Source organism: Brassica napus, chromosome C4, assembly GCF_020379485.1.
Source record: "Brassica napus cultivar Da-Ae chromosome C4, Da-Ae, whole genome shotgun sequence".
Taxonomy (NCBI): domain Eukaryota; kingdom Viridiplantae; phylum Streptophyta; class Magnoliopsida; order Brassicales; family Brassicaceae; genus Brassica; species Brassica napus.
Window position 1 is genome coordinate 17,850,609 of NC_063447.1, and position 26,247 is coordinate 17,876,855.

The 26,247-nt window shown below is 35.2% G+C and overlaps 3 protein-coding genes across 3 annotated transcripts; 1 reads left to right on the forward strand and 2 right to left on the reverse strand.

Annotated features, from left to right (window-relative positions):
* Positions 1-310: 310 nt before the first annotated feature.
* LOC106424385 (BTB/POZ and MATH domain-containing protein 2-like) lies at positions 311-1,949 on the reverse strand. Its single transcript, XM_048754515.1, has 4 exons — positions 1,691-1,949; positions 1,513-1,584; positions 730-1,006; positions 311-641 (listed from the first exon to the last, which is right to left on the reverse strand). The coding sequence occupies exons 2-4, from the start codon at positions 1,573-1,575 to the stop codon at positions 478-480; spliced, it is 504 nt and encodes a 167-aa protein (XP_048610472.1). The 5' UTR covers positions 1,576-1,584; positions 1,691-1,949; the 3' UTR covers positions 311-477.
* A 5,340-nt stretch (positions 1,950-7,289) lies between these two features.
* Positions 7,290-8,928, reverse strand: LOC125585446 (BTB/POZ and MATH domain-containing protein 2-like). Its single transcript, XM_048754516.1, has 4 exons — positions 8,670-8,928; positions 8,492-8,563; positions 7,709-7,985; positions 7,290-7,620 (listed from the first exon to the last, which is right to left on the reverse strand). Exons 2-4 carry the CDS (start codon positions 8,552-8,554, stop codon positions 7,457-7,459), a joined length of 504 nt encoding a protein of 167 aa, XP_048610473.1. The 5' UTR covers positions 8,555-8,563; positions 8,670-8,928; the 3' UTR covers positions 7,290-7,456.
* Positions 8,929-21,747: 12,819 nt separating this feature from the next.
* Positions 21,748-24,006, forward strand: LOC111204718 (vicilin-like seed storage protein At2g28490). The gene is made up of 5 exons (XM_022700032.2): positions 21,748-22,138; positions 22,212-22,393; positions 22,493-22,567; positions 22,928-23,329; positions 23,449-24,006. The coding sequence occupies exons 1-5, from the start codon at positions 21,811-21,813 to the stop codon at positions 23,878-23,880; spliced, it is 1,419 nt and encodes a 472-aa protein (XP_022555753.1). The 5' UTR covers positions 21,748-21,810; the 3' UTR covers positions 23,881-24,006.
* The last annotated feature ends 2,241 nt before the right edge of the window (positions 24,007-26,247 follow it).

Below are 26,247 nucleotides of genomic sequence, written 5' to 3' on the forward strand. Positions count from 1 at the left end.
CTAAAGAAAATCCACACAACCTTGTTTACTTCTTTTACCTTAGAAATGTCCCAGTATTACAGTTTGAACACTTGAAACTTTTTATTGAATGACCTTACATGCCATGGCAAACTAAAGAAGAGGCAATCTAATTGCGAATAATGGTTGATGTGAATCTTTTCCTTGTTTTATAGGATAATTAGACTCCTTCAATGATAGCTTAATGACATTGTAGAAGCAAGCCAAGTACTAATTCATCACTTAGCCGTATGAAACATTTTTCTTGAGAAGTAATTTTGGTCGTAGAATCTTTTGGGGCCCAAACAAAAAATACAAAAAAAACATTTTACACACTACTTACTGGACAACACAGATCACAATCACTAATCCTTTTACAAATGACGAATACACAAATCACGACTCTTCTACAATTCTGTTTCACCAAATGTTCTCCAACATTAGTCACTCTCTCTCCCTCAAGAGTTAGTTTACTTTGCTTCACTCGTCTCCCATCACGTCACAGCCATCAACATATAACTCCTTCCCATGCCCTAAAGATGCTAAAGAATGCTCACTCAGCCTAACCACATACTCCAACAGCTCACTTAGTAAGCAAGGGCAGCCTTCCTTTAGATAATCAAACCCATCCGTTTCCATCACAGCTAAAAGAAATTAACAGACAAAAGAGCGGTTTCAGATTTCAAGATTTGATGATTCAAGCAAAAACGAACTATCTTCTTGTTCTATTACCTTTTAGGTTTTCTGGCAAAGATATGAATTTGAGGTAAGCAGATTTCAGCTGGAAACAATGATGCTGCTCTGCTAGAGCATAGTTGGTTGCAACAGTGTTGATGCTGATCCCTTCACAGAGTTGTGACTCGCAGATTGTTCTAAGCCGCTGGAGAGCGTAACGGTCTGCAGCCGCAAGCAGATGCCGAGCCACAAGAGTTGCGGCCCATTTCAGGTCTGTCCCCATAACGTCTTGCATATCAAGAAGTTCGTCCCAGTAGTTAAAATGGAGGAACATCTACAAAAGGTGCAGAGAATAACATTACTTGCACATTATTGATATGCTTCCTCACTATACACAAACAGTGAGGAATATAACCCTTTTTTGTTAGTTATGAAACAACCACTGCCCATAGTCCATGGCTGCACATGTGAAACTCAACAGAAGCAGTTTGGTGATGATAATCGTTGTACAAAATTCTATCTCCCTATTTTTCCTATTTGCAAATCATCGAAAAACAATAACTTTACTTTTCTAAGAAGGAAGATCAGCGAAACAAAAAAGGAAAAAAAACGAAGCAACTGAGATTTTGTGTGTTTAAAATTTACCAAGAATATGCAGCTCCTTACGTAAAACTATTTAACATCATTAAAAATCTTCGTTGGTTCTTGACACTGGCAATTGCAATTCCTGACAAACAAACACCAGCTTATAGGTCTTTAAAAAACGAATTTGAAGCTTCACATTCAATAGCAAGTTTTAATTTGAAAACACTAAATATATAGTAAATTTAGAATATGCACCTGATTAATGATTAATTCCTCTAAAGCGGGATCAACTCCCTCAAACAAACTGGGCCGTCTCATTCTCGCAGCCTATAAAACACATGAACAATCGAGGAATGTTTAGGACATCTAATTAGCTCACCGCCTTTCTACAGATTTACGAAGCTAAGATGAGATGAAGGAGAGGAATACTCACACATATTTATACTGAAATCACCGACTTTCAGATCGAAACAGAGCATTGAAGACGACGTAGTCAATGAGATTAAACACAAACTCTTTACTTAAACCGTTTCAGAAGGTAAGAGAAAGCAGAAACGACATCAAGTCGCCGTCGAAGGATGCGGAGATACGACCTTCGTTCTTTTGCCCGAAGTTGATTAGGGTTAGAGGAGACACCTCTGTTCTCTCGGGCCGGAAATATAACTAATCACGACAGTTTGAAGCCCATGACGCGAACAAAGCCCATGATGCCGACGATTAAATGAAACGGCCGGTATTGCGCGAAGGGACTGGTGTCGGCTCCCGAACGCGCGACTTACCTAGCTGGCATGTCGACGTGGAGGAAGGATAAGTGATTAAACTGTCTATTATATAAATTGATAGATTTTTATTAGGCTTAAAGGTTTTTTGAATGTTCTCCAGCACTTCAGGTTTGGACTCTCTCAAAGACACCATCAAATCCAGCTATTTTCCAAACAAGCTCTCTTTTCAAAAATATTGATAATTTATTATGGAGAGTTTCCCCGCAGATGGATGATCATCAATTTGCATAGATATTATGGTACATTTGGAAATGAATGAATAATAAAGTTTTTACTAATCTGGATATTGACCCTAGAGACACGCTTAATTTTGCAGAAAGAGAATCAATTCTTTGGGCTGAGGTACAAATATGGAATGAACAGAGGAGGGTACCACAAGTACAGATTACGACTCTACCGTCAATCCCAGGAAGATGGTGTTTCACAGATGGTTCCTGGAAGGAGAATGATATTTTTTCCGGACAGGGTTGGTTCAGTACTTTAGAAGGTTTTGATGGGCTCATGGGGGCGAGGAATGTTCGGGCTAGTCTCTCTCTCCTCTACATGCGGAGGTGGAAGCGCTACTCTGTGCAATGGAATGTATGAGAAACTTACGTCAATTTCAGGTTACGTTTGCAACGGACTGTTTTCAATTGGTGAAGATGGTTTTGGAACCAGAAGAATGACAAACTCTTCCAAGTTATTTAGAAGATTTTAAAGTCCGGAAAGAAAGTTTCCTTCGATCAGAGATTATCTATGTACCAAGGACGCAAAATACGAAGGCGGATAGCCTAGCACGCTATGTCAGGAAGCAACCGTCTTTTGTCGTTCACATTGATCAAGATCTCCCGATTTGGTTCACAGAGTCAGCATGAGTCTGTATAAATTGATGGCAAAAAAAAAAATATTAGGGCTTAAAGAATTATATAGAGCTAGTGATTACATCAACATAAGCTAAAACGTAAGCACCTAACAGGATGTGAAAATGACTCTCGTTAGAAGAGTAGTTTATTCAAAGTCCAACCAATAAAACTCTCACTTTAGTGAATTTTGAATAAGGGTTTGACTAATAACCACAAAAACCTTACAAACCACTATATACGGCTCTAAAATCTCTCAAAATTAAAAGTTAATTACACGCTGGTAATAAAAATAATTTATTTAAAGGAAAATTATATAAATATAAAAAAATTAAAAAAATAAATAAATTGAAATAATAAATATATATTTATTTATATTATAAAATTTAAAACAAAAAAAATTGCTATAATTTTATAGACATCAATATATACGTAAATATATATTAATCCACAAATCATTTTAAAAATTTAATAATATGATTTTATAAATATAATTTTTATAGTTATTATAATAACATGGGTTTTGACGTTTTTATAATTATAAATTTTTTTACTATTGTTAATCTATTATTCAATTGATACCGCATTTAGTAGTCAATCATTCATAATTATCCTTCAAACGCATCATTTTTTAACCGTTGTATCAGTCGTACAAATCAATTAACTCTTAAAATCGCAACCATCTGCATCCGCAAATTGCGTTTACATTAATCACACCCTTAGTATTTTAGCTTCTTGAATGATATTGGGAATATATGAGATTAGGTTCAAAATTTCCAAATTATCTATCTATATATATATATATATATACATGTAAGCGTTTTCTTTTTCCTAAAAATATGATTTCTAAATTATCAATTTATAAATTTTTCTCGTTTAAAAAAACGTGACAATCACCGACATTCAATTTCCTTATAAATGACTATAAAGTTCTGAATCCGTCAATAGGATGAGGCCTAAACTATAGAAAATTACCTCTTTTTATAGGGTCGACCACCTATTTCCCCACGATAACTATTGTATACTGCTATATGTCTCCGAAACTACTGCCTCTATCTATTTGTCCCCGAAAATAAAGTTATATTTCTATTTCCCCCCGAATATATAGTTTGAAACATATTTTTCCCCAATCATCGAATTAGACGGTTTAAAATCGGTTTATTGTTTCAACCGAAACCGTAAACCACTTAAAATGGATAGTTAACCAACTAAGATCCAATTAAGACTGATTTAAACCCGATTAAAGATCCAGCCTCATTATTAAAAAAAGAAAAAAAAACCAACGTCATAAACGTAAACCCAGAACCCGACCTTACGCAAAATCCCCAAATTGCTGGCGAAATGGATAAGAGATCAACGGCGTCAGTCTCTGGAGCTGTAGAAAACACAGAAGATGAGTAAAAGTGTATCAACCTCGTTCAATAAAGCCTCATCCGCCCACTTGAAGATGTGATTATCATTTTGAAGCTACAAATTAAAAACAATCACAACACTGATAATCAAAAAGAAAAATCCCAAGCACTATCTGAAACAATTACATTACCTTATTCTCTGCAGCAAATGAACATCGCAAGTATCTCTGGTATGGATTCTAGTCGGAATTGGACGTCAACGTCACCATTAGCTCACCACACCAACATTTCTTAGGAACACTGAAAAATCTTCCAGCACCTCTGGCCGAGGACCAGACGATGATCCCCTCGAATCTCCAGACGTGTTGCTCCGACCTCCAGCCATCACCTTCACAAAGATTAAAATTGATTTCAAAAGTTAGGGTTCTTACTGATTTTTGCTATTTGGGGTTTTCACAAATTTTAATGGGTCGGGTTTTGGTATGGTTAATTGACTATATTTTGGTTTATTTCGGCTCTGGTTTACATCATAGATCGGAACCGATAGTATACCGTCTAATTCGATGATTGGAGAGAAATAGGTTTCGAACTATATATTCGGGGGGGAAATAGGAATTGAACTTTATTCTCGGAGACAAACAGATAGAGGCAATAGTTTCGGAGACATATAGCACTATACAATAGTTCTCGTGGAGAAATAAGTGGTCGACCCCTTTTTATATACCAATTCAACACTATCAGTTACTATTATTTAGATTAGGATTGAAGGCAATCAGGGTATATAATTGTAATTATTACCCAAATTGGCTTTACTTTATGTCTAGTGCCTTTGTTATCATAAGCAGCCGAAAGGAAAAATAAATTACCTACCTTGAGTCCTTCCAGTTTCATAATAGCATCGGTTAGAGAACCTCTTCATCGGATTATATAGATGTTTATTCTGAAATTTGGCTGAGCGTCCAACTCATGCTATTTCTTATCACTAATTCTAAACACAAGAATATTATTTTTTTTTAAAGCAAAATATTAACTAAAACTTCAAAAAAGTGAATGAGAGTTTTTTAGTTCGACATTCAATAACAAGCATGGATTAATATAAACCAGGTCAATGTTGGACATGGATTACATCCCTAAGACCAGACCCATCAAGTAAACAGAATTTGTCCCAGTTAAACAGACTTCGGTCTAATTGTCCAAAGTTAGCTAGGGTTTGCGCCGATTGGAGATAAAAAAGGCTAGAGATCAAGTATATAAGGAGAAAGGAGGGGAATCGAAGAGAGTATTGAAAAAATACACTTTTGGAACAAGAGATACAGTTTCATCTTTTTAAACGTTCTTGCCAAAAATATCTTTTTTTATTATAAACTCCCAATCTTCTCCTTTGTAACTCGTTTCTTGACCTATCACTAAACGTCTTTCAAATAACTCACTATCAAATTTGTACCTTTAACTCATACATGCTAAGTTTTGATTAAACAATTGACGCTGTCTATAGAAAATTAGAAAGTAACACCAAAAAAATCAGTCATCATGATCATAGACAATCTAACCGGAAAATGGGAGACTTGGCGACAATCTAAGTATTTTAAGTTTTAATTGTATAAGATATTTTCTATTTCTTTTAATTTTAAATTTATTAAATTAATTTATCACAAATGTATTATTTAAATATATTTGTAATAATATAGTTTATAATAACAGTGAACTATATTTGAGCTCGTTGTTAAATTATTGCTACTTTAACAATGAATTAACTTTGAATCGCTATTACTTTGTAGTTATATTAACAACGAATTAACTTCGTTTCTTGCAAATTTTATGGTGAACTTATGACGATATTTTTACGATAAGATATGTTTCTCGCAACATAACAAAAAAATTTATGATAATATATCCATTACGACGAATAGTTATTCGTCATCAATTCACTGTAATTCGTTATTAATTCACTGTAAACCTTTTATAACATAATTAGCAACGAAAATCGTCGTCGTTAAGACTGTGTTTTATCTAGTGAACGGATCAGCATGTTGCTTTTGAATAAGATTGGGTTCACTATATAAAATAAAAGATATAATAATGAAAAAAATTATATACAAATCTCCAAGTATAATGATATTGATTGAATCTGGGTAATTATATCACAATTCTCGGCTAAGAAACGGGTTTGGCAACCTTAGACCTTAATCGAGAGGTATGGTTTTGTGAATGGACTAGCTTTGGTTTTAGATTCGTTGTAGGATTAGGGATGCACAGTTTGAAATATATGATTTTAGTACATTTTTACATCAAGCCGAAAGAAACATGAACGTAGTTACCTAGTTATAAGAATTTTCAAACTGGTGCTACGTAGTCACGACCGCCAACAACCTTTTTGTTGATCCTATCTTCTTTGTAGTCTGTAGGTAACTTGTAATATTATCGACACATCTACTAATGACTAAGGTCATTGATTGGTTCCTCATCAGTGGATTTTATGATATGTATTGTTTGGTCTTTTTGTTAGTCTGTCTCATACCTCTCACTTGATCTATAATCATATCTACACGTTCTTAGAGATTTTTAATCTCGAATCTTTCGATTTCTTCTCATTTTATCCTGATTCATTTTCGTGCCTATTATCTTATACACAGATCGCAAGCGAACTTAGCTCTAAAGGGAGGGATAGACAAGCGCTGATCAGAACTGTTCAATCTATCATTATAGATGTTAAATCACATACAATGTTTGCAAAGTTCATCTTGGAACACTAAAGAAAATCCACACAACCTTGTTTACTTCTTTTACCTTAGAAATGTCCCAGTATTACAGTTTGAACACTTGAAACTTTTTATTGAATGACCTTACATGCCATGGCAAACTAAAGAAGAGGCAATCTAATTGCGAATAATGGTTGATGTGAATCTTTTCCTTGTTTTATAGGATAATTAGACTCCTTCAATGATAGCTTAATGACATTGTAGAAGCAAGCCAAGTACTAATTCATCACTTAGCCGTATGAAACATTTTTCTTGAGAAGTAATTTTGGTCGTAGAATCTTTTGGGGCCCAAACAAAAAATACAAAAAAAACATTTTACACACTACTTACTGGACAACACAGATCACAATCACTAATCCTTTTACAAATGACGAATACACAAATCACGACTCTTCTACAATTCTGTTTCACCAAATGTTCTCCAACATTAGTCACTCTCTCTCCCTCAAGAGTTAGTTTACTTTGCTTCACTCGTCTCCCATCACGTCACAGCCATCAACATATAACTCCTTCCCATGCCCTAAAGATGCTAAAGAATGCTCACTCAGCCTAACCACATACTCCAACAGCTCACTTAGTAAGCAAGGGCAGCCTTCCTTTAGATAATCAAACCCATCCGTTTCCATCACAGCTAAAAGAAATTAACAGACAAAAGAGCGGTTTCAGATTTCAAGATTTGATGATTCAAGCAAAAACGAACTATCTTCTTGTTCTATTACCTTTTAGGTTTTCTGGCAAAGATATGAATTTGAGGTAAGCAGATTTCAGCTGGAAACAATGATGCTGCTCTGCTAGAGCATAGTTGGTTGCAACAGTGTTGATGCTGATCCCTTCACAGAGTTGTGACTCGCAGATTGTTCTAAGCCGCTGGAGAGCGTAACGGTCTGCAGCCGCAAGCAGATGCCGAGCCACAAGAGTTGCGGCCCATTTCAGGTCTGTCCCCATAACGTCTTGCATATCAAGAAGTTCGTCCCAGTAGTTAAAATGGAGGAACATCTACAAAAGGTGCAGAGAATAACATTACTTGCACATTATTGATATGCTTCCTCACTATACACAAACAGTGAGGAATATAACCCTTTTTTGTTAGTTATGAAACAACCACTGCCCATAGTCCATGGCTGCACATGTGAAACTCAACAGAAGCAGTTTGGTGATGATAATCGTTGTACAAAATTCTATCTCCCTATTTTTCCTATTTGCAAATCATCGAAAAACAATAACTTTACTTTTCTAAGAAGGAAGATCAGCGAAACAAAAAAGGAAAAAAAACGAAGCAACTGAGATTTTGTGTGTTTAAAATTTACCAAGAATATGCAGCTCCTTACGTAAAACTATTTAACATCATTAAAAATCTTCGTTGGTTCTTGACACTGGCAATTGCAATTCCTGACAAACAAACACCAGCTTATAGGTCTTTAAAAAACGAATTTGAAGCTTCACATTCAATAGCAAGTTTTAATTTGAAAACACTAAATATATAGTAAATTTAGAATATGCACCTGATTAATGATTAATTCCTCTAAAGCGGGATCAACTCCCTCAAACAAACTGGGCCGTCTCATTCTCGCAGCCTATAAAACACATGAACAATCGAGGAATGTTTAGGACATCTAATTAGCTCACCGCCTTTCTACAGATTTACGAAGCTAAGATGAGATGAAGGAGAGGAATACTCACACATATTTATACTGAAATCACCGACTTTCAGATCGAAACAGAGCATTGAAGACGACGTAGTCAATGAGATTAAACACAAACTCTTTACTTAAACCGTTTCAGAAGGTAAGAGAAAGCAGAAACGACATCAAGTCGCCGTCGAAGGATGCGGAGATACGACCTTCGTTCTTTTGCCCGAAGTTGATTAGGGTTAGAGGAGACACCTCTGTTCTCTCGGGCCGGAAATATAACTAATCACGACAGTTTGAAGCCCATGACGCGAACAAAGCCCATGATGCCGACGATTAAATGAAACGGCCGGTATTGCGCGAAGGGACTGGTGTCGGCTCCCGAACGCGCGACTTACCTAGCTGGCATGTCGACGTGGAGGAAGGATAAGTGATTAAACTGTCTATTATATAAATTGATAGATTTTTATTAGGCTTAAAGGTTTTTTGAATGTTCTCCAGCACTTCAGGTTTGGACTCTCTCAAAGACACCATCAAATCCAGCTATTTTCCAAACAAGCTCTCTTTTCAAAAATATTGATAATTTATTATGGAGAGTTTCCCCGCAGATGGATGATCATCAATTTGCATAGATATTATGGTACATTTGGAAATGAATGAATAATAAAGTTTTTACTAATCTGGATATTGACCCTAGAGACACGCTTAATTTTGCAGAAAGAGAATCAATTCTTTGGGCTGAGGTACAAATATGGAATGAACAGAGGAGGGTACCACAAGTACAGATTACGACTCTACCGTCAATCCCAGGAAGATGGTGTTTCACAGATGGTTCCTGGAAGGAGAATGATATTTTTTCCGGACAGGGTTGGTTCAGTACTTTAGAAGGTTTTGATGGGCTCATGGGGGCGAGGAATGTTCGGGCTAGTCTCTCTCTCCTCTACATGCGGAGGTGGAAGCGCTACTCTGTGCAATGGAATGTATGAGAAACTTACGTCAATTTCAGGTTACGTTTGCAACGGACTGTTTTCAATTGGTGAAGATGGTTTTGGAACCAGAAGAATGACAAACTCTTCCAAGTTATTCAGAAGATTTTAAAGTCCGGAAAGAAAGTTTCCTTCGATCAGAGATTATCTATGTACCAAGGACGCAAAATACGAAGGCGGATAGCCTAGCACGCTATGTCAGGAAGCAACCGTCTTTTGTCGTTCACATTGATCAAGATCTCCCGATTTGGTTCACAGAGTCAGCATGAGTCTGTATAAATTGATGGCAAAAAAAAAAATATTAGGGCTTAAAGAATTATATAGAGCTAGTGATTACATCAACATAAGCTAAAACGTAAGCACCTAACAGGATGTGAAAATGACTCTCGTTAGAAGAGTAGTTTATTCAAAGTCCAACCAATAAAACTCTCACTTTAGTGAATTTTGAATAAGGGTTTGACTAATAACCACAAAAACCTTACAAACCACTATATACGGCTCTAAAATCTCTCAAAATTAAAAGTTAATTACACGCTGGTAATAAAAATAATTTATTTAAAGGAAAATTATATAAATATAAAAAAATTAAAAAAATAAATAAATTGAAATAATAAATATATATTTATTTATATTATAAAATTTAAAACAAAAAAAATTGCTATAATTTTATAGACATCAATATATACGTAAATATATATTAATCCACAAATCATTTTAAAAATTTAATAATATGATTTTATAAATATAATTTTTATAGTTATTATAATAACATGGGTTTTGACGTTTTTATAATTATAAATTTTTTTACTATTGTTAATCTATTATTCAATTGATACCGCATTTAGTAGTCAATCATTCATAATTATCCTTCAAACGCATCATTTTTTAACCGTTGTATCAGTCGTACAAATCAATTAACTCTTAAAATCGCAACCATCTGCATCCGCAAATTGCGTTTACATTAATCACACCCTTAGTATTTTAGCTTCTTGAATGATATTGGGAATATATGAGATTAGGTTCAAAATTTCCAAATTATCTATATATACATATATATATATACATGTAAGCGTTTTCTTTTTCCTAAAACTATGATTTCTAAATTATCAATTTATAAATTTTTCTCGTTTAAAAAAACGTGACAATCACCGACATTCAATTTCCTTATAAATGACTATAAAGTTCTGAATCCGTCAATAGGATGAGGCCTAAACTATAGAAAATTACCTCTTTTTATATACCAATTCAACACTATCAGTTACTATTATTTAGATTAGGTTTGAAGGCAATCAGGGTATATAATTGTAATTATTACCCAAATTGGCTTTACTTTATGTCTAGTGCCTTTGTTATCATAAGCAGCCGAAAGGAAAAATAAATTACCTACCTTGAGTCCTTCCAGTTTCATAATAGCATCGGTTAGAGAACCTCTTCATCGAATTATATAGATGTTTATTCTGAAATTTGGCTGAGCGTCCAACTCGTGCTATTTCTTATCACTAATTCTAAACACAAGAATATTATTTTTTTTTAAAGCAAAATATTAACTAAAACTTCAAAAAAGTGAATGAGAGTTTTTTAGTTCGACATTCAATAACAAGCATGGATTAATATAAACCAGGTCAATGTTGGACATGGATTACATCCCTAAGACCAGACCCATCAAGTAAACAGAATTTGTCCCAGTTAAACAGACTTCGGTCTAATTGTCCAAAGTTAGCTAGGGTTTGCGCCGATTGGAGATAAAAAAAGGCTAGAGATCAAGTATATAAGGAGAAAGGAGGGGAATCGAAGAGAGTATTGAAAAAATACACTTTTGGAACAAGAGATACAGTTTCATCTTTTTAAATGTTCTTGACAAAAATATCCTTTTTTATTATAAACTCCCAATCTTCTCCTTTGTAACTCGTCTCTTGACCTATCACTAAACGTCTTTCAAATAACTCACTATCAAATTTGTACCTTTAACTCATACATGCTAAGTTTTGATTAAACAATTGACGCTGTCTATAGAAAATTAGAAAGTAACACCAAAAAAATCAGTCATCATGATCATAGACAATCTAACCGGAAAATGGGAGACTTGGCGACAATCTAAGTATTTTAAGTTTTAATTGTATAAGATATTTTCTATTTCTTTTAATTTTAAATTTATTAAATTAATTTATTACAAATGTATTATTTTAATATATTTGTAATAATATAGTTTATAATAACAGTGAACTATATTTGAGCTCGTTGTTAAATTATTGCTACTTTAACAATGAATTAACTTTGAATCGCTATTACTTTGTAGTTATATTAACAACGAATTAACTTCGTTTCTTGCAAATTTTATGGTGAACTTATGACGATATTTTTACGATAAGATATGTTTCTCGCAACATAACAAAAAAATTTATGATAATATATCCATTACGACGAATAGTTATTCGTCATCAATTCACTGTAATTCGTTATTAATTCACTGTAAACCTTTTATAACATAATTAGCAATGAAAATCGTCGTCGTTAAGACTATGTTTTATTCTAGTGAACGGATCAGCATGTTGCTTTTGAATAAGATTGGGTTCACTATATAAAATAAAAGATATAATAATGAAAAAAATTATATACAAATCTCCAAGTATAATGATATTGATTGAATCTGGGTAATTATATCACAATTCTCGGCTAAGAAACGGGTTTGGCAACCTTAGACCTTAATCGAGAGTATGGTTTTGTGAATGGACTAGCTTTGGTTTTAGATTCGTTGTAGGATTAGGGATGCACAGTTTGAAATATATGATTTTAGTACATTTTTACATCAAGCCGAAAGAAACATGAACGTAGTTACCTAGTTATAAGAATTATTTTGATAATCGAATAAAAATAATTGAATGGTATGAATGGTGATCGAGGAACGACGAGGAACAAATGCATTCCCTAACATTCCTTAAAAAAATCACCATTCATAAGGAATAATTTTTCCTTTTCATTCCCTACCATTCCTTTTTTTGTAGAGAAATAAAGAACAAATTAATTTCTTGTTAAATATGGGATGGAACAACCATTCCTTTTCATTCCTGCAATTTTGTTTCTCTACGTTCCTTTTCTATTCGTTCCTCTTGTTTCTAGAATGGTCACCAGTCAGACCCGAAGTGTTATAAAAGTAATGGAAAAATCTATCTTTATTCATAACATAGATGTTCCTCATATAGGAGATTACGCCGTCATAGATAAATGGAAAGATTATAAATCATAATCTCTTGGTTATGAGTCATCCACAATCTGGTTCATAACACTCCCTCTTGGATGCCATAACCATTTAGAGCTTGTAATGTGCTTTAATGTTGCCTCATTAAAACCTTACCAGGAAAATCCAATTGGGAAAACCATGGTGAAAGAAAAAGAGTACAACACACATTACTCTCCCTGATTTGGACATTACTGAAGGTCCCTTGGACCTCTCCAATTTTATGCAATCCATGGGTGATGAAGATCTTGGGCAGAATATGCTTCGTCCTCGATCATGATAGTTGGTTCTTCTTTACCATCGGCGATGCCATAATCTGATCGAACATATTGAGTCATCGACCTCAAATACACACGCACAAAATCTTGGATGATGTTGATGTGATATGCGTGTACCACCATGTGTAAAACATAACATGTCTGAAAACAAATCAACAAAACCAAATAATCCCTCTTTGGGCTGGTTAGTATAAAATAAACCAAAATCAAAGGCTTCTTCATCGTCCTTCTTATGGACCAATCAGATCATTGTCTAAAACAAGACTTCTGCATCATCCATCTCATGACTAAATGGACTTCTTTATCGTCCACCTTTGGACTGAATGGATCAGTGTCCAAAATAAGTGATCTCACGCCCATGTACTAGATAATGGGTGAGACTGGTCCATATTAAATCTCTTGAGTACCCTTTTCTGTATATACTATTTGATGCACAAGAATTTTATTGTTAATGTACTCAAGCTGTAATCTCAAACAAAAATTTGTTTTCCAAGATCTTTCATCTCAAACTCTTTCTTGAGATATTCAACTGTTTGGGAAATTGTATCCAGAGGTTCCTAGGATATTCAGATCATATACTTTGATGATTATCAATATTGTTCTCGAGAACTTGTTGTACTATCAGCTCAATACCCTCTAGTACTTTCATTATCCAGTGGACCATATAAATATGCAGTCACTACATCAACTTGCTGCAAGTCTAACTTTCTCTCTTATATAGCTAGACTTATGAGAAATCTAAAAGTAGTTGCATCCACCACATGAGAGTATGTCTCCTCATAATCTATTACTGGTATTTGTGAGAATCCTTGTGCAACATCAGCTTTATATCTCACGATTTCTATTCCTCACAAGACCCATTTATATCCACTAGTTTTAACATCATATGGCGTCTTAATCATATGGCCAAATACGCATTTCTTCCTTAAACTATTTAACCCCACGTTTCCATTCAATCCAATCTGTTCTACGAGTGCGCACTCTTATATTGACGTGGGTTCATGATCCTCGCTTATATTCATAAATTAAAGTGCTACCTTGTATGCAAATAAATCATCTTATGTCGACATTCCTTATTGGTTCCATTATGTTCCAGACATGATATAATCGATTGAGATTCATTATTATCAGGACCTTTAATACTTTGCAGCTTGGCGTCCCAAGCTACATTGTTTGGTATATGTACCTTAGAGCCGGCCGGCCTTATCTCCATGTCTGGGATAGTTTCTTTAGTAACCTCGGATTTGAATTTTGATTATCATTCTCTGTACCTTTCTTTTGTTTCCGAGGATTATTATCTTTTGGAACCTATTGGTCTACCACGTTTCATACGTTGTCTAGACTCTGTAGCAACTTGACTGTGTCTCTTCTTGGACATCAAATTCGGTTGTGCTTTACAAGCTGGTTTATATATGACTTAGTCATTCTCTTTCGGGTCAGCAAATGTGTATGGCATTTGATTAGCTAGCTTTGTAAATGTATAATCTTTGGACGTCTATTTCGCATTCTTTAGTCTGAGGATCTTGTCAAGACATTAATGGTTGATTCCATTCTATTTCTTTCACCATTCTTTTACCAGCTTTTTTTTTTCTCCTCCTGGTCTTAAAATAATTTGTGTACCTGGCGTCAAATATAATCACCCATAGTTGGCTCAAACTACTTTATTATTGTGGGAGAATCATATCCAACATATATTTCCATCCTCCTTTTGAGGTATCATCTTAGTTCTCTGTGGTTGAGCAATTAGTACATAGACAGCACATCCAAATGTCTTATGATGAGGTATGTCTGGCTCTTGACCCGTTAATAATTGTGATAGAGGATATCTATGCTCACTAAATGGTCTGATGCGTATTAACTTAGGTGCATGTAAATTTCGTGTTGCCCAAGCTGTGAATGAGAGTTTTAACCTCATAAGTTATGGTCTATCTGTTCTTGGTATGAACATGTATCACAAAATTGTCAACACTTACCCCCATGGACATACCATAATCATTTAAACGCTTGGGACATGTATTGACCAGTATTATCTAGACATATAGTCTTTGTTATGAAAAAGGGGCTCATAGCCGTTTTACTGGTGATGGCCTAATGAGTTTCCCTTGTGTACATGCTACACACGTGAGATTCTTTGGGATAACTCTTCTTATCTTTTAATGTGTGCCTTTTGAATATCAATTTTTGCATCATGTTTGGACCAGGATGACCAATCCGGTCGTGCCATAAAGTGTATATTTTCGCAGGCTTTTAGCCTCTATCATACTGATCTATGCATAGTCTAGGTCAGTAGAGAATGCAGGTATAGTCTTTATGACTTATTATGGCTTTGGGCGATTTTATACATATATCTGAAGGAACTCTTTGTTTCCTTCGCCCATTGTTTCAATATGAAAACCATTCATTCTTATATTTTTAAAACTCAATAGGCTGCTCTTGCTCTTAGAGCTGGGTGAATATAAGGCATCACTGATTTCTAGATGCATACCCTTAGGCAATAATATATCAGCCTAGCGATAGTCTTCTTTCAGACTGGCGATACCTGCTTTATATTGGCGTTTTTCAGTGTACTCATATAGAAAAATCATTCATTCATTTATCTAAGAAGACAATGTAATAGAAATAAATTCAAGGAGATAAAAATTAGAGAAAGCATACAAGCAGAGCAATCACACAAGTTTGATGTCGAAATCAGATTATCAACTTGATTCTTTTAGGCAATAATAAGTCTCATATTCCATAAGATCATCTTGATCATGTTCGAAATTATTTTCACCATCTTTATAGACCAAGTGGGTTTCAGGATTCTTCCCTTTCAGACTCTCTTTGATAGAAGTCACAAAAATGTTTGGGAGTCCTTCATATCTTAGCCCAATGGTTCCCCATTCCACATCTATGACACACTATTTTTGGTCGAGCTTTGTGGTTTAAAGGATATACCACGGCCACTGTCTTGACCATGGCTCAAATTGGGTTGATACCCACGGCCTCTGCCATAGTGATTCCCACGGCCAAATGTGTTATAGTGGCCATGGCCACGTCCTTTCCACCCTCCACGGCCATGACCGTGTGGTCTATCATTCTGGACGTGGTTACCTTTTTTTTTTCTTCTGCGGCCTTATTGGTATCAGGTAATGGGGTTAATCCAGGAGGTTTCAATTCACTGTTTCTCATCAGTAGTCCATTATTTTGTCCGGCTAGCAATAGACTCATCCACAGACTTATAGTCCTGGATTCTGGGATTCCTCCAATCAAATAGGGCCTTTGGTAATAACACCGTTCTTTGGTGATCATATCTCGATTTTAATTCTGTCCAAAGGTCTAGAGGATTCTCTATAGTCAGATACTGATCTTTGAGATTCTTAATAAGATGATGACTAATAATTAATATTGTCATGTATCAATCTTTCACATTGGCATTATTGCCTTATGATACATTCACCAAGTCTTTTTGACTTTAGGATAATCTTTGTATCCAATGTCCACCGTAAATAATTATCTCTAGAGAGATTTAGGGCTGTAAAATCCAGGTTGATTTTTGACATCTCAAATCATATATCAATCAATTTTAGATCTCATAAAATATTTAAAATACGGCCATAAACAAGACATGCTATCAAGTCAATACATTTCTAATAAGCAAACAAGCCACACGACCAAATGTGATATAATGCAATAAGGCCACACGGCCAAAGTGATATATGATGCATAATAAGTCACACAGATTTACCAAGCAAGGGTATCGACCAAAAAAGCAATTTCTATATGTTTTCATGTGGCCATATGGTTATAATGCAAACCTAGCATACTGATTCTATATGTACAGGAGTGAAATTATGGAACCTCAATTTAAAACAATCAGATCATGCAAATGTTATAATAATCAGATCATGCGTATAACATAAACATGTTGGCCAGGATGATATATGATGCAAACTGGCCACACAGGCAAGTAGATATGATGCACTCAATCTTAGCAATCGGATTCTGTATATGCAAGGGTAATATTAAAACATTCAATCAAGATTTAGCAATTAATCAATCAGTTTCAGGTATGAGATTTAGCTAGACTAACAATCAGATTCAATTAGGTTTTATCAAGACTAGCAATTTGATGAATAATCAAAAATAATCAAACGGATTCAAGCATTACACAATTTAGGGTTTCAATCAAAAAATAGGGTTTCAATCATGAAAAACCAAAACAATCAGTTTCAATGCTGATTCTATCAATTTTATTAATCATTTTCAAGGCTGATATTTATCAGATTCAAGGCTGATATTAGCAAGATGGAATCAAACAATCTGATTTTAGGAATACGCAAATTAGGGTTTAGGGTTTCAATTTGAAATTAGGGTTTTATCAATCAATCAGCTTCTAGCAAATAATCTTAAACCTCAGAACAGTTGATTATATCATCAAACTATCAAGCTAGTATAACATGAAATATCAAAACATTCAATTCGGATTATGCAATACACGAATTCTATTTTAGGGTTTATCAATTCGAATTAGGGTTTAAATTATAACAGATTCTAACATGCAATATTAAACCTCAAATCATTCAATCAGATTATAAAAACTATCAATCCTAACTCACACGGATTTAAACCTTAAGAATCATGCAATCAGATCATTCGGATTTTAAACAAGTAAACCTCAATCAATCTATCAACCTATCGGATTATATAAGCAAAGCAAGCTACCAACCTTTCGGATTCAATCAATGTTTTAACAGGCTGGTCGGTTTAAACAATTTTAAATCAGATGAACAATTAACTAAGTAGGATGAGAAAATAAATCTATCAATTTAACGGTCAAACAATTCTAGCAACATAGCATCAGATTCAATCAGATTTAAAACCTCAATGATCAAAACCGAAAGCAGTTTTGATTTTCAAATATTCGATTAGGGTTTTAATATGTGATTTGATAATTATAGTATAATTAATTATGATACTTATATTATTTAGGGTTTATAGATATAGAGTTAGGGTTTATCGGATTTTAACTTGTAAAAACCGATTTGGGGTTTTAATCATGTAGGAACATGATTTAGGGTTTGGGGTATCGAACTTTTAGAGGTTCGATTTGCTCAATTAGGATTTTTGATCTATTACCCTATGGTTTTGATTCATAAAGATTAAAGTTTTAGGGTTTCATTCTTTATCAATCAATCCATGTTCGGTTATGGGTTCTTAGGTTTTGAATTACCTTTTAACCTTAGATGATTGTTGAATCGGACCACCAAAGGAGTTGAGCCGCGAGCTGGACACGAACGGGGCGCGAACTATCTGATGTTGTCGCGAACGAGGAAGAGGTCGCGTGCTGGAGTTGCTCTCGGGTCGCGAACGTCTGAGCTAGGATCAGGAACGCCTTGGGCTGAAGCTGATCGTGGATGCGAGCTGGAACAGATGCGGGAACAAGTGACGCGATCGGGGTTTAGGGTTCGTCAGATCGCCGACTAGGGTTAGGGTTTTAGGGTTTTTCGATTTGGGTATTAGCTTAGGGATTTAGAGTTTCTTGCAGATAACATGTTATAAAAGTAATGAAAAAATCTATTTTTATTCATAACATAGAGATTCCTTATATAGGAGATTACACCGTCATAGATAAATGGAAAGATTACAAATCATAATCTCTTGGTTATGAGATTACAAATCATAATCTCTTGGTTATGAGTCATCCACAATCTGGTTCATAAGATGAAGTATAGTAATGAGTTGAGTGAGATTTTTCTTCTCCTCGTCCAAACATGCAACAATTCGACGTGATGTATATATGTGCGCACGTAGTCACATGCGACGCTCATTTTCCATAACTACTTGATCGGTATTTCCAGTCAAAAACTTGTTGCTAATCAGTCGTAATTAGCGACGGTTTTTGGAACTTGGAAGTCACTTGTGACGGATGCTAATAACGAATATATCAAATGGTAGTCAATATATCAAATAAGGAATAATTTGTTAATGGTCGCACCAAAATCACAATGACATGTTTTTAATCGCTACTGTTTTTTTCATATATCTGATTGCGAATAATTAAGGTTTTTAATATATCACAGATTCGTAACAGTTCCCTCCAATGTCAAAATTTTTTTTTTTAATGATTTGGCCATATATGAATGACTGAACTGCCACAATTTTTTTTTAATAATGTATTTTGAAAATAATTTTATAAACTGTGGAAAGTCTTCAGATGTGTATTTTCACAAAATATGATATCGATATTATTATTTGAGAAGTGAATTTGCTAATTTGTCATACTCCCCATAATTTTAGATTTATTTATATTTTGTGCTCAATTAATAATTTTATTGATTCAACTGATAATTTATCATTATCTTGAGAATAATTAAAAAATTATAACGATAATATCATATTTAAATTTATATTATATTTTCTTTTGTAATATTAAAATATTATATTTATATTTATATTATTAATATTAAATTGACCCTATTTATATATATATATATATATATATATATATAACACATAAGATAGAATGAATCATCTATTTTTTTAAGATAAATTTCTTAAGACAACCAAATCACTCAAAGTGATAATTTTTGAAAAAGTTGGAAAAAAAAAGCAAAAATATTTATCCTATTATTTGTGAAGTACTTTTTTTTCTCAAGTTAAAATTGAGAGCGTTTAATGTCTTATTGCCTTTACTAAATAATTAGATTAGATTTGTTAATATATATAATTACTCATAAAGTATAAATCAATTTTATTAATTTGATAATCATCATTATCTAAATATATTTTATATTATGTTATTCAAAAATATTTTACATCCTAATATTTTAAATAAATATAATCTTTGTATATAATTTCATGTATATATGAATGTTTTCAAAAGTTTTATGTAATAAAAATATTTTATTAAAATAATTTTTTTATCGTATATAAAAATTAATATATAATTAATTATTAAATATTTCAAAAGTATAAAAATATTTTATTTTAATGGTTTCTGAATCGATGATATAGTTATTTACAAATTTTTGTAGAATTTTTAAGTTCGTAAGTGCGGACGAAACATTTAGTATATTTTATTTAAGAAGATCCGGTCATTAAAGTAGTGGTATATAAAAAGATGAGACATGGAGATCTAGTAAGACAAAAACAAATCAATAAAAGACAAAACAAGTACTGATATTAATTAGTTATTTTTACTGGTGGCTTGCCCGATTTAAACGATATATAGTTTAGCAACTTACCATGCATGAAGCACCACTCTTCATTTGAACTCTACCAATACAAATGAGACTCGTTTGTCAAAGATGTCCAGAAACCAGCTTGATAGAATAACAAAGCCTTTTCAGAGCCATAAGTTGACAAAGTAAACATAACTTCTTGGAATCAAAGTTAGAAACAACAAAGAAAAACAAAACAAAGCATAAACCGATAAATGAAGCAACAAAGAAAAACAAAACAAAGCATAAACCGATAATGAAGCGGTCAATAAGATCTCAATGAACACACAGATAAAAATGTGAAGCCGACCGATAACAGAAGCCATAATGAACGTGAAAGCATAGAAGGTCCAAATTATTTGAGATGAGATAAGAACTCCACAAGAACTACGAGCCAACGCCTATAAAGAACAATCTTCATCTAAACGAAGCCACAAGAAGACGAATCTTCAATTCGAGCAGTCAACAAAGAAGACGGTTGACGATCAACTATTCTAAAACCGAACGCAATTGATCTAAAGTTCCATAACCCCTTACCAACACATTCGGAGAACCCGTCGGTTTAAACCGAAAGGACATCATACTTCACATGATCACATCATTGGAGCTACACACTTAACAAACCACCAATAAGACCACATGTCGAGCAACAAGATCATACCATAGACAGAGAACAATCAGCGACTTGTCAACAAAGAGGACAAGTAACAGAGCATGGACCAGGAACTGGGAACCAACCCAAAGATCCTAAATAGCCACAATGCTTCATTGCCTCAAGACCAAACCAGTTCCAAAAGATCAAATAGAGCTGAACCACATTCCAATAACAAATCAAGCAAATCTAAAATGATACCAGCCAAAACTACGAGAGCCTGCGACAAAGACAACACTAGAGAGAAGAGAAAAAGATCAAATACATACAATCACCTGAGGTATGCCTGAAATACCGCCTCGCCAGTTTTGATGGAAGAAGTAACAACCCACATCAGAGGCGGAGGCGGTGAAACCGCACACCAAAGAGCACCTCTGGAATATTTTTTTAACAGATTTAAAACTAGCAAAACATCCCAAGCAAACCGAGAAGGAGATAGAGCGACCCGACTTCTCCTCCAAGAGCACCTCCGGAATAATTTTTTTAATAGAGCTGGAGATTCTCTACCGAGCTACTTTAAACTTGTAAAATAATTACTGTAACAAATTTCGTTATCGATTAATTATATGATTATTTGATCTCTAATCTCAAATAATTTATATTTATCTGCTAAGGAATCCAAAAAGAGTTACCGAGGCGAGAGGTGATGGAAAGAAAACGTTGATGTAACTCTAATAATAAAAGAAACTGCGTGTATAGACACGAATGCTCCAAATGTTTGCATGTGGCACACGTGTCATTATCCTTCTTCCTACTTATTACACATACTCGCATGCATTCTTCTTACAAACATAGTAAAACATTTCTGAATCATCAGAGAGACAGATCGAGAGTGAGAAAATGGAGAAAAACAAGATAATTTTCACGTTTTTGCTTGTGATTGTGTTCTTCCATGGAGTTATGATGATGAGATCAACTGGGTATGAAGGAGAAGAAGAGCAGGGAGGAGGAGGAGGAGGAGGAGGAGGAGGAAGAGAAAGAGGAGGGTTCATGATGAAAGAGTCGAGACAAGTGATCAAATCAGAAGGTGGAGAGATGAGAGTTGTGATATCTCCAAGAGGAAGGATCATTGAGAAACCAATGCACATTGGGTTTCTAACAATGGAACCTAAAACCCTCTTTGTCCCTCAGTATCTTGACTCTAGCCTCCTCATCTTCATTCGTCAAGGTCCCTCTCTCTCTCCCCCTTTCTCTCTATAATTCATTAGTTTCTCGCACTCAACATACATGCTTACTTGCAGGTGAAGCAACACTTGGAGTTATATGCAAAGACGAGTTCGGAGAGAAGAGATTGAAAGGAGGCGACATTTACTGGATTCCAGCTGGTTCTGCCTTTTATTTGCTCAACACGGGTCGAGGCCAGCGCCTTCATGTCATTTGCAGCATTGATCCATCGCAGAGTCTTGGTTTCGAAACTTTCCAAGTACTTAACTTAGATTTGACACATAATTCGAGCTAATCAAAGTCGCATTCATTTTCATAAATAATTTTGATGAATGGCTGACTTGTTGCTTTTGTGTAGCCGTTCTATATTGGTGGAGGTCCATCGTCTGTTCTTGCCGGCTTTGATCCCGACACTTTAACTTCAGCACTCAACGTTAGTACAACTCCAACCTAAATGATTATTAAATGTTCGATTATTTTACTGCGTTTAATAACAATTTTCTTTTGTTTCGTTTGTGATTACATCTTTTAGAATTGTTTTTTAACACTGAAATATGTTCTTTTAAAAAATACGAATTTTACTATGCATTTTTTCATTATCTATGTTAAAAAACGCTATCTTAAATAATGAGTTATGTCAAAAAAAAAACATTTTTGACCAGAATGCTATCTTCTTATGCTATCTTTTCCCCGCTGCCCTTGTAGTGTTTGAGGTAAACGTAGAAACTAGTGTTTGAAACTCTCATATTAGTCCTGTCAATTTCATTTTCGTATTGGTCTTGAGCTTATGTAGGTTTCTCGACCGGAGGTGCAACAGCTGATGACGAGTCAAGTCCGAGGCCCAATTGTGCACATCACGGAACATGCTCCCACAATGTGGACCGAGTTCTTGGGGTTGAGAGGTGAAGAGAAACATAAGCATCTCAAGAAACTTTTGGAGATGAAACAAGGAACCTCTCAAGAACAAGAATACAATCCATGGTGGTCTTGGAAGAACATAGTAAGCTCGATTTTGGATGTAGCCGGAGAAAAGAACCGGGGTTCAGGATCTTCCAAGTGCGAGGACTCTTATAACATTTATGATCGGAAAAACGATTTCGAAAACGACTATGGGTGGAGTAAAGCTCTTGATTATGATGATTACGAGCCTCTCAAATACTCAGGCGTAGGCGTTTATCTAGTAAACCTCACTGCGGTATAGTTCATATCCCTTCGTTGATAACTACACTAAACTTGATTAATAATATCTGGTTGGTTTAGATAAAACCAATTACAAACCGGAACTAACCGTTGGAATTTCAAACATTGTTTCAGGGATCGATGATGTCTCCCCATATGAACCCAACAGCTACAGAGTACGGCATCGTTTTGTCCGGTTCTGGAGAGATTCAGGTCGTGCTTCCAAATGGAACGTCTGCTATGAACATGAGAGTCTCTCCAGGCGATGTGTTCTGGATCCCTCGCTACTTCGCATTTTGCCAGATCGCATCTCGGATCGCACCGTTTGAGTTTGTTGGATTCACAACATCCGCTTACAAGAACCGGCCTCAGTTTCTTGTTGGTTCGAACTCGCTACTAAGAAGTCTCAATCTGACGTCATTGGCGATGGCATTTGGAGTCGATGAAGGGACGATGAAGAGGTTCATCGAGGCACAGAGAGAAGCTGTTATTCTGCCCAGCGCATCTGCGGCTCCCCCGCACGAAGATGAACCTGAGCGTTTCGGTTCTGATCACATATTTACTTGAACAAGGAGAATGTGACAAACTTTGTCTTTTGTATGTAGTAGACATATGAGTGTGTACTGTGTGATGTCGGTATGTTTTTCTTTTTCTGAAAAAAAACAATAAAATGGTTATAATGTTATCTTCGAATTCGTTAATTATGTCTTTGGAAGTGTGAAATGGAACTTAAATAATCGTAGTTATTTCAAAAAGGGAGAATATTAACTTTAAACATCTTGACTGGACATCTTTCGTGTTTTTAAAGTTATGATTTTACAAATGTATTAAGATGATTACCCGCAGAGTGAATTTTTTAAAAATATATTATACTTTTTTCTTTTTAAATACTTTTATTTGAAAAAACGATTATACAATAGGGTATGATCGAAGTCATACAATTTGGGAGAAGATTGTAAGATACAAGAGACTACCAAAGCATGATTTTGGTTGATTTTAGAGGGGTAAAAAGTCGCTTCTACCGTACTTTCCCACGGTTTTCACCTCCTCTATTTCCTCGTCCGTGAGACGTGGATTGCAATTGCCATTCCATACCTTTTGCCGAGGGTTTGACAGGTTTTTTTCGAAGGAGTCTTTTCCCTGAAAGTGTCAAAAGGTCTATTGGACCAGAACTTTCATCCAATTCTAATTGATATTGTTCTTCTCCTTCTAAGGAAGTTAAAAAGGTAAACTGATTTGAGCCCAAATCAATCTCCTGCATTCTACTACTTTCCTTGCTAACCTCGGCTGAGGTTTGAGTGACTGAAGACTCTGTGTGTTGCTTTATTGGGGCAGACTCCGTAGGCGGAGACTCAATTGTTTCATTGACACAAATAACTGTTGCTGACTCATACAAGTTCTCTAGCACTGAAATAGTAGCTAAAGAAACCAGATCATCCACATCAGTAGAATTAATTTTTTCAATCACCTCATCACATATGCAAAATATATCATCTTTTGGTGTAGCTGGCTGATCTGAAACACGAGCATGCGAAATACATTTCTGAGAGTTAGATGCTTGTATCGTTGCCATTGGCATAGCTTCTTTAGCTTGAGATGAGATTGGAATATCTGAAAGTGTTGCATCTCTTTTAGCCACAGCAGCTTCCTGCGATGTTTCTCAAGAGACCTCTATGATTTTATGAATATTCATTTCGGGTGGTGAAGAATCAGTAGGTGATTCAAAGACATGGGCGACTACTGAATCCTTTCTCTCAGTAGCTGGTGTAGCTGCCTTAAAGACCAGAAATAGACAAACATCTCTTTGATTTATGCCCAATCTGACCACATCTCTCACAGGATGTAGGAAGCCAAGAGTATTCCACATCAACCAAAGAAAAGTTCCCTTGCTTATCCCAAGCAGCAACTTTCTGTGGAAATTTTTTATCTAACTCGACTTCCACCATAATCTTAGCTTCTCCTATCATAGTTGGATCTAACCAAGGTTTGTAAAATAACATTGGTTCTCCTACTCCTGAAGCAATCCATTCGATTCCTAGGATGGAGTATAGATTGCTGGGGATGTTTTTGAGTGTGACCCAAAGCGGAATTGATGTAATTTCAGGAAGGGTTAAAGATTCGGAAGAAGTCCACGGAGCAACAAACATGAGGCAATCATCCACATGCCATAAACTACGCTGGAGAACAAATTTTCTAGTAGACTCATCTGGGATGTGGAAGATATAAGAGAATTCACTAATTTTCCTGACGAAAATCTCACATTTTCTACCCCAAATCCTATTCAGAACAGCATACACTAACCCACCAGACGGTACCAGACAGCGGTAAAACTTTCCTAACACATATTCCCTATGCTTTTGCAAACCACGGAGTAGTACATGGTCCGGAATAGTTACCTTAGGAGTGCCATCCTCCATATATTCGGGTACTGTCACGCGATGGAGGTTCCTTGTTTGCGGGTTCATTCGAGCAGCCCAAGGAAACCGAGACTTATCAGTAGGAAGCTTTACTCTTTGACTCGAAGAAGAATCAACTAGTTTTGTTTGTTGTGTAGCCTTTGTTCTGTCAACGAAAGACTTATTCTTCTTCCTACCTATATCCCTGGTTGAAAGAGCCGGCCATTCAGAGTTTTCCGTTACAGGGTTATCAGAAAGCATCGTTGAACGTTCTGTAGCTCCAGTTATCAACAACGGTTTAGTCCAAGCTCCTTGGAGCTGAGGCTGAGGCAAAGCAGGACCCGCGAGCACATGAGAAGTAGCTTTTGAAATCGTTTGGCCCGCCTCCGTTGATGCTTCTCCAAAAGCACAAGAGTCAGGCGTGACCATCGAAGGGACTTGAAGCTTGTCGGAGTTCATACTCTTAACCTTTTCCTTGCAAGACATCCTAGTTCTTGAGTCAGAAGAGATGATGTTGGTCTGAACCTCCAGTTGATCC